This window comes from Taurulus bubalis (genome assembly GCF_910589615.1).
Source record: "Taurulus bubalis genome assembly, chromosome: 15".
NCBI lineage: Eukaryota > Metazoa > Chordata > Actinopteri > Perciformes > Cottidae > Taurulus > Taurulus bubalis.
The window spans coordinates 3,859,251-3,869,474 of NC_136603.1; the positions used below are offsets into that span (position 1 = coordinate 3,859,251).

General features: G+C 43.2%; 1 protein-coding gene across 2 annotated transcripts in view; it reads left to right on the plus strand.

Moving 5' to 3' along the window:
- Positions 1–209: 209 nt before the first annotated feature.
- jph3a (junctophilin 3a) overlaps positions 210–10,224 on the plus strand; it is a gene marked incomplete at both ends in the record, with an annotated part of 15,079 nt that continues 5,064 nt past the window's right edge. For both annotated transcript variants that reach the window (XM_079230873.1, XM_079230872.1), the window contains 3 exons: positions 210–591; positions 8,028–8,814; positions 10,183–10,224. The exon at positions 10,183–10,224 is cut by the window's right edge. In XM_079230873.1, coding sequence (XP_079086999.1) covers positions 210–591; positions 8,028–8,814; positions 10,183–10,224 — 1,211 coding nt within the window. The remainder of the gene's footprint in view (positions 592–8,027; positions 8,815–10,182) is intronic.

The following is a 10,224-nucleotide window of genomic DNA, read 5'->3' on the forward strand; positions in this document are numbered from 1 at the left end:
CCCGGCTGCATATAAAACGAGGAGCGGGCGTTTCGCATCCTGCACTGACCGAGGAGAGGGAGAGTCGAGGCCCTGCACCTCCACGCTGCCGGCTTCAAACGGGGCCTCCTCCCTATTTCGCTCCTCCTGAGCGAAACCGGACCCTTGTGTTTTTTTTTTTCTTTCTTTTTTCTTGACGTTCTAAGGATTTGCCGAAACCTGTTTCATGCATGTCCACTGGAGGCAGGTTTGACTTTGATGACGGGGGGTCGTACTGCGGGGGGTGGGAGCAGGGCAAAGCCCATGGGCGAGGGGTGTGCACGGGGCCCCAGGGTCAGGGCGAGTACGCGGGCGCCTGGAGCCACGGCTTCGAGGTCCTGGGCGTGTACACGTGGCCCAGCGGGAACAGCTACCAGGGCACCTGGGCGCAGGGCAAGCGGCACGGCATCGGCGTGGAGAGCAAGGGCCGCTGGGAGTACAGAGGGGAGTGGACGCAGGGGTTCAAAGGTCGCTACGGGCAGCTGGAGAGCACGGCGAGTGGGGCTCGGTACGAGGGGACGTGGAACAACGGGCTGCAGGATGGATACGGCACTGAAACCTACTCCGATGGAGGTAAGGAGGCTTAAGAGCTACTCTTCTGCAGAGGAAAGTTCACTCTACGCTCCCAGTATCTTCTCACAGACGCCGGTTTAGAGATCAGGTTCAGTCCTGTGGGACTAAACGAATGAAACATCTCTCCTCTCCTTCGCTAAACTGATATTCAGGCGCCAAGCGGAGCGACTTGCTTACTTAGCCGGCTGCTAATATCCACCGTATCGCATCTGAAATGTAGGCTACATAAATAACATGTAGGTCACATCCACATGTTGGATTACTGAGCAGGCCTGTCGGGCCGAGGCGCCCTAGAGCTCAGGGCGCCCATGTATTGAAGTATTTAGTGTGATATCTGTGTGGATCTGCGGTGGCAGGAGTCAGACACTTCATCTCTCTAAATATTCAGTATTATAGAAAGTACAGAAAGTTTAGCTGCAGTTTTTCAGCCAAAAGCACCTGAGGGGTTGAAGGTACCCGCAGAATGCAGCTGAAAGAAATACGAATGACACAAAATTACTACAGAAGCACGGAAAAATTACGAGATGATGAAAAAACATACACAAACGACTACAAGGAGACAGATGATGACTACAATGGAATTACTTCAAAGAGAAGTTAAATGACGACAAGGAGACACAAAACAACTGCAAGGAGACACAAGATGACTACAAAGAGACAAAATGACTTTGGTTGGCCCAAAATGACGAAGAAGTACTGCAAAGAGACACAATATGACTGAAAGGAGACACAAGATTATTACAAAGAAACACGAAACAACTACAAAGAGACACAATATGACTACAAAGAGACACAATATGACTCCAAAGAGACACAAGATGACTACATAGAGACACAATATGACTACAAAGAGACACAATATGACTACAAAGAGACACGAAACAACTACAAAGAGACACACAGTGACTACAATGAGACACAAGATGACTACAAAGAGACACAATATGACTACATAGAGACACAAGATGACTACAAAGAGACACAAGATGACTACAAAGAGACACAATATGACTACAAAGAGACACGAAACAACTACAAAGAGACACACAGTGACTCCAAAGAGACACAAAACAACTACAAAGAGACACACAGTGACTACATAGAGACACAATATGACTCCAAAGAGACGCAAAACGTTTACAAAGAGACACAAAATAATTTACAAAGAGACGCAAAACAACTACAAAGAGACGCAAAATAATTTACAAAGAGACACAAAACGACTACAAAGAGACACACAAGGACTACAAAGAGACATACTATGACTACAAAGAGACACAAGATGACTACAAAGAGACACAATATGACTACAAAGAGACACACAGTGACTACAAAGAGACATACTATGACTACAAAGAGACACAAGATGACTACAAAGAGACACAATATGACTACAAAGAGACACACAGTGACTACAAAGAGACATACTATGACTACAAAGAGACACAATATGACTACAAAGAGACACAATATGACTACAAAGAGACACAATATGACTACAAAGAGACACACAGTGACTACAAAGAGACATACTATGACTACAAAGAGACACAATATGACTACAAAGAGACACGAAACAACTACAAAGAGACACAAGATGATTACAATGACACACAAAAAGACTACTAAGAGTGGAGCTACTCTGGTTGTCTTGCTCCAGTGTAGAAGGGGTTGAGGGCCTTCTTCATGTCGAGGTCCTGTGTGAGGTCATGTGTGAGGTCCTGTGTGAGGTCATGTGTGAGGTCCTGTGTGAGGTCTGTGGAGGTCTGTGGAGGTCTGTGGAGGTCTGTGGAGGTCTGTGGAGGTCTGTGGAGGTCTGAGGTCTGTGGAGGTCTGTGGAGGTCTGTGGAGGTCTGAGGTCTGTGGAGGTCTGTGGAGGTCTGAGGTCTGTGGAGGTCTGTGGAGGTCTGTGGAGGTCTGAGGTCTGTGGAGGTCTGTGGAGGTCTGTGGAGGTCTGTGGAGGTCTGAGGTCTGTGGAGGTCTGTGGAGGTCTGTGGAGGTCTGAGGTCTGTGGAGGTCTGTTGAGGTCTGTTGATGTCTGTGGAGGTCTGAGGAGGTCTGTTGATGTCTGTTGATGTCTGAGGAGGTCTGTTGATGTCTGTGGAGGTCTTTGGCCGACTGACCAGCCTTTATCATTATTATCATTATTATAAAAACAGAAGGACATGTTTCTAATATTAGAAATAAAGCCATGTGGAAGTCTCATCGCTTCGTCTGTTTAGACGCGCACGTATTTATAAAAACACGCCTTCGCCACTCTCCCCTCTGCATCACGCCCTCTGTCGCCGTGGTAACGCGGAGACAGCGGGTCAGCGCGTCACCAGAGACCCGCTGCCGGCTCCTCTGCCTCTCTCCGATTGGCCCGCTGCCTCCGTCGCTCTCATTTGTGAATCTAGGCCGTTTGATAGCCGACGCCGGCCCGGCCCACACCGCCCGCTGATGGAAGCCAGGTCAATAAGTGATGCAGGTGGAATGAAAACACGGCGTGTGTGTGTGTGTGTGTGTGTGTGTCTGCGCTGCATTGAAGGTGGAGGTGGTTTCGCGGGAGGCGGAGGCTCCCAGCGCGAGCACTAAGGCTCACATCCTCACGCCGGCTGTTTCAACAGGAGACAGTCAAATCTGAAACAAAGATGGTGAAGAGAGGAAACTATTTTTTTAAAAGACTGCGTCACGCGACCGCTCTTCCGCTCACGTGGACGACCGCCGACAGATGAATTTAGCACGCACGAGCTGACACATTTTCCACAACCCAATAAATGTGCAGGACACTGTTTTTCTACACACACACACACACACACACACACACACACACACACACACACACACACACACACACACACACACCGTCAGCACAGCAGGTGCTTATTAAAATGCAGCTCGTACAGACGGGTCCGACATTGGTTTCAGCACCTCGGACAGCTCCGGTCGCTTTTGGTTTGTGGAGCCTTGAGAAGCTTTGAACAGGAAAAATAAATGTCGGTAAATGAGATAATACGCAAAGACATTTGAAGGAAAATACATTTGAGAGTAAAATACAGAGAATTACTTGGAATTAAAAGAATAATTTGAGGCTTGAGTTTCATTGAGTTTGGTCGTTGCCCCAATTCCAGACGACACGATGATATAACGTTTATATACTCTGAACTTTTACTCATGCACTTGTAGTGTATTTCCATTTAATGCTTCATTATACTAAGAAATATTGTAGTTTTTTCTCGACAAATTGTATTTGATGACTATTATTACAAAAATACAATTAACTATTATATGATGATATATTATTTTAAGTTAAGCAGTAAATAAAGTAATTAAAATGAGCTCCACCTTCAGAGGAAACATTCAATTCATGAATGCATTAACAATTATAATCCAAAAATATAATACATATATAATATATATATTATATAATATAATACATATGCATTCTGCATAATAAGCACTTTTACTTTTGGTGCTTTAAGTGTATTTTTATGGTAATATTGTTGTGCTTACTTTCACTTACTTTACTTCATTTTGAATGCACACATTATATTTGTACACTTCTATTGATACTTCTCTTTACGTCTTAAAGACAGTAAGTAAAAGTAAGTACAACAGTGTTACTAGCAAAATATACTTAAAGTACAAAAACTAAAGGTGCGGTGGACAAAATCAGAGTATATTTTTCCACCTCAATCAACCAGACTTTAGGAGACGAATAAAAAGCCCAAAATGTGTAATAAATGTTTTGTTTGTTTAACCAACATCTGAAGTGTATTCTGCAGCTGTGAGCTCCTCTCGTCCCTTTTGCATTGCATTGTGGGAGAATAGTCAGGCACCAATGTGAATTGGCAGATTACTTTAGAATAAAATGATAATTATATAAACCAATAGACATTATTATTCCGAATTCTGCATAATCAGCACTTTTAGTTTCGGTACTACAAGTATATGACGATAATACTTTTACTTAAAATATTTAATGCAATACTTTTACTATACCAGAGTATTTCTATACTGTTACTTAAGTAAAGATCCCCAGTAAACAGCTGGTTTATGAACCATGATGTGTATACAAGCTAATGTTTGAAAATACAATCTCCATACCAACTTTATAAAAGTAAATATTTGTCATTGTTGTGTTTCCAGCTTGTCGTTCTGCCCCCAAGTGGCCAAGCATCCGTTCATTTGGGGATTTTGGGGGCAATAGTTAATAATAGTTAAGATATTACACTTTATTTTGTTATAGCATGCTTGTTGACGGACACTATTCTCCCACAATGCAGTGCACAAAAATAAATGTGAGGCGCTTTTCAAAGCTGTAAAAAAACACAGTAGAGAAGAAACAAATGAAAAACAAATCTTTGAAAAAGAACATTTTGCTTTCTTGTGAGGTTGAATTAAACTCATTGCATTAACATTATCCTACATAACAACAGTACATTTAAACTATGTATTCTGCATAGACAATAACATGGGACACAGTGAGTGAGTCATGTTTAAAACAAGAGCGGTGAAGTGTAAACCTCCACGTCTCTACTTCAGCACCACGGACAGCTCCACATTACACAACACACACAACGTATATTAAAAAGGATTCAGGACACACACTTACAGTTCACTTGTTTAAAGTTATGTTATCTGTTTGTCTTTGCACTTTATTTTATATTTTATACTCTATTGTAAATTGAATATGTTTCTTTTCTAATGTCTGCACCGCCCGCCAAGACAAATCCCCCCTATGTGAAACACGCCTGCTCACAAACTTCTTATTCTGATCCTGAAGACGAGAAATCACTTCTCACTATCATGGACTAGCAGGAAATGATGACTTGATGTCAACAAAAATGAATAAATCATACGCTTTTCCCAAAGATAGCTCCTGTTTTCTGCTCACGCCGCAGATTATTTGTTACTTGTCAGTGAATCTTCTTCTTCTGAACCAGAGAAACAAACAACGCACAGACGACTGTGAAACACCCGAATCCATGTGTGTTAGACGTGATTACACAAAGCGCTGCTCTTCCCTCCAACAGGACAGAACAGTTGTGAACGTCCGTGTGTGTGTGTGTGTGTGTGTGTGTGTGGCCTTAATTACAGAGCAGCGGGAGACGCCTCTCACGGTGACCTCGGGCAAAGAGCTTGACATATCGCTCATCGAGAAACTGAAGTAGTCATTCTTTGTCACCGTCAATCATCCGGGATTCAATTTGAGAAGAGCCGTTAGGAAGCCTCCTCTGTGACGGTTAGATATCCGCTTGTTCTGACGCTTAAAGACTCGGAGAGAATAACTTCTGTCGACAGCACTGCCGTCGTATATCAAGCTAATTTTTAACGCGATGGAATAAAACGAGAACGATCGCTTGGCTTCCGTTTGAGTGTCTTTTAGCTCGTTGTCTTTGGTTTTACGACCATTTTATTGTTTTAGGTTCAGCTGTTTTCACATTAAAACTCCCGATAGACCTGAACAGCACCCAGCAGTCAGACGCAGTTAGGAGACATTCACTCTGGAGGCGGAGACCAAAAACAGAGTGAAAGAGAGACAGTGTTGGACTCACAAGTTCAGCACAGGTTTGGGATGGGAACAGAAATATGTTTTGGTTGGAAAAGTTGGAATGAAAAAGATTGAAAATGAAATAAAACATTTAAATCAATATAAAGTAGGACAGGGAGCTCAATTCTAACAAGCTATTGTCATTCTACCTCAACAAAATCTAATTTGTATCTTTAACAATTCAATTTGAATCCTCCAGTTTTACAAATTATGATCAGTCAGCCAACTTCCTGTGTAAAATGTTTGGATTGTGACGATTTTAAACTTTCTTTGGATTGACCCTTCGCTAAGTCCCGCCCCTGGAGCGCTGACTGGCCAATCAAAGCGCCTTCCAGCTCTGACCAGGGTCCGACAACTATTATATTTAAAACAATGAATATAATGAGATTTCACCTGCAGGCCACCGTAGTTCTCTGACGCGCTTGTGAAACTACAATAACGTGAAACTAATCTTCCAAAAACTCCGGCACAAAGACGTCAGATTCACCGGATGCGTATTATTCTTGGTCCGTTTTTAAATAGCGTATAATGTGTGCTCTGCTGCAGTCTGGGAAACGCCGAGTATCTGTCGTTATTCTGGGTTCACGTGGGTCTTTTCCACAGATTTAATGTTGAGCCAAGAACCGAATCATCTTTACAGATCTTCCTCCTGAGTAGCGACCGCATGAACCTCCACACGCGAGAAGCAGAGATGACGAAGTGGTGCATCTGTTGCCGTCACAACACATCTTCACACCATGAAGACTCGTCTGAATCCGGTCACAGGCTGCTGGTGCTGATGCTGAGTCGGACTTTAGTATTGTTGGCAGAATGTTGGTCCGTCTGTCGCTTTGAGTGAAACATCTCAACCACTATTGGATGGATTATATTGGAATTTTAACTTAATACATTTTAGTTTTAACATTCAAAAAGAGGCATTGTTTTGCAGATATTTTAGTCATAAACAAACGTCTCCGGGAAAATGAACGTCTGAACCACATTTCATGGCAATCCATCCCATAATTGAAGAGATATTTCACTCAAAACTCCAAATGTCGACCTCATGGTTGTGCTGAAGGGGAAAAGTCTGAGGATCCCCAAAGTTAGTAGGATTCATCCTTTTTGGGGAACATTCAAGGTAAAGTAGAAAAGATCACTAAATGATGACACATCCTCTGGGAAACATGAATGTCTGTACAAGTTAAGACATTTTACACCCGATGTGAACATGTAAAAACTCGGACTTTGATTCATCTCCTGGGAACCAGGAACGCCTGCGCAAAGTTTCATGGAGATCCATCAAGTAGTCGTTGAGATATATAAGTTAGGAGGGTGCATCCTCTTGGGAACATCAATGTCACGGCAATCCACTCAATAGCGGTCAAGGAAAAGTAGCAAAGTTAGAGGATCACTAAATTACGATTCATCCTCTGGGAACCATGAATGTTGTGCCGATCCCTTCGGTGCATGTTGAGATATTTTACTAGCACACCCGGTCCGAACAAGTGAAAACCGCTGTTGGTTCATGGAACCACCAAACTCACTAGGATTCATCTTCTGGGAACCATGAATGTCAGCTCAAAGTTTCATATAGTCGTTGAGATATTTAATTTAAAATGACAGATGTCAACCTCATGGTGGTGTTATAGGGAAAAGTTAGGAGGATTCATCCTCTTGGGAACATCAATGTCACGGCAATCCACTCAATAGCTGTCAAGGAAAAGGAACATTACGATGTATCCTCTGGGAAACATGAATGTTGTGCCGATCCCTTTGGTGAATGTTGAGATATTTTAGAAGCACACCCGATTTGAAGTAAAAACTGTCAGGGAACCACCAAACTCACTAGGATTCATCTTCTGGGAACCGTGAATGCCTGTGCAAAGTTTTTAAACATGACTCTGCGTCTCCGCTTGTCCCTCAGGAACCTTCCAAGGCCAGTGGCTGGGCGGGATGCGTCACGGCTACGGCGTGCGGCAGAGTGTGCCGTACGGCATGGCGGCCGTCATCCTCTTCCCGCTGCGAACGTCCATAAACTCCCTCCGCTCCGAGCACAGCCACGGCCCTCCGGCTGTGCTGGAGGACGGCACGGCCGCCGCCACCCCGCCCACGGACGGGGTGGCGGCCGGGCTGGCCGGGAGCCCCGTGGGCCGCGGCGGGTTCGTCCTGACGGCGCCCAGCGAGGCCGAGCGCCAGAGGAAGAGGAAGGGCCGCTTCCGGCAGTCCATCCTCAGCGGCCTGAAGCTGCGGCGCTCCGAGTCCAAAAGCTCGCTGGCCAGTCAGCTCAGCAAGCAGAGCTCCTTCTGCAGCGAGGCGGGCATGAGCACCGTCAGCTCCGCCGCGTCCGACGTCCACTCCAACGCCAGCGAGAGCGAGCAGGGCGCGCCCGTGGACGCCACCGTCACCGAGGTGTACGCCGGCGAGTGGCGGAGCGACCAGAGGGCCGGCTGGGGCGTGAGCCGGCGCTCGGACGGCCTGCACTACGAAGGGGAGTGGGTGGGCAACAAGAGGCACGGCTACGGGTGCACCAGCTTCCCCGACGGCACCAAGGAGGAAGGGAAGTACAAGCAGAACGCGCTGGTGAGCGGGAAACGCAAGAACCTCATCCCACTGAGGGCCAGCAAGATCCGGGAGAAGGTGGACCGGGCTGTGGAGGCCGCGGAGAAGGCTGCAGACATCTCCAAGCAGAAAGCAGAGATCGCCATGTCGAGGTAACGTGCTTCTGTTTTAGTTTATTTATGCGTGCATGTATGTATGTATGTATGTATGTATGTATGTATGTATGTATGTATGTATGTATATATGCATGTATGTATGTATGTATGTATGTATGCATGTATGTATGTATGTATGTATATATGCATGTATGTATGCATGTATGCATGCATGTATGTGTGCATGTATGTATGTATGTATGTATATATGTATGTATGCATGTATGTATGTATGTATGTATGTATGTATGTATGTATGTATGTATGTATGTATGTATATATGCATGTATGTATGCATATATGCATGTATGCATGCATGTATGTGTGCATGTATGTATGTATGTATGTATATATGCATGTATGTATGCATGTATGCATGCATGTATGTGTGCATGTATGTATGTATGTATGTATGTATGTATGTATGTATGTATGTATGTATGTATATATGCATGTATGTATGCATGTATGCATGTATGCATGCATGTATGTGTGCATGTATGTATGTATGTATGTATGTATGTATGTATGTATGCAAGCATGCATGCATGTATGTATGTATTTAATTTTATTTATTTATTCATTCCTTTATTTGTTTCTTTTCTTTTATTTATTTTGTTTTATTTATTCCCATTATTTATTGTATTTCTTTTATTTCTTTTATTTCTTTTATTTATGTATTAATTTATTTTGTTTTATTTATTCATTCATTTATTTAATTTCATTATTTAATTTATTTTGTTTTATTTAATTTTAATTAATTAATTAAATGTATATATACTATTTATTGTATTTATTTATATATAATATTTATTTTAATTTGTACAGTCACAATATCACAGATCACGAATTTGTCTCAGGAGGTTTTGCAATCTGTACGACATCATATCCTTGGTTGGAACGAATCCCCCAAATAAAACCTTTAACAGCGGTGGAAGGAGTATTAAGTACTAATACTACGCTGAGAAAATATTTAAAGATGTAAAAGTATGTATCAGTCAAATGTACTTAAAGCATCAGAAGTAAAATCAGTCCGATTTGTACTATTATATCTGATGCTGCTGCATTAATATGTATTGTAACTCACATTCTATGACATCATCATGTTTGAACCTCGTATCTCTAAAAACCAAAACCTGTTTTCAGCTTTGTGACGATGTATTTTCCAGCTGATCCAAGAGGTTTTTTAAAGAGTTTATTTATCTGAAGAAGTATGAACACATTTAGTTTATCACAAACATCACAAACATCAACACACCTGGAGATACGAGGTTTCACCTGAACAGGAAGGAAGACTCTGAGATGTAGTGAAACTATGAAGTCACATGACATGTAAATCCTCAAGTGTTCCCCCGCCCCGTCCAGGATGAGCCACGCTCGTGGGAAGGCGGCGGCCGCTGAAGGCGT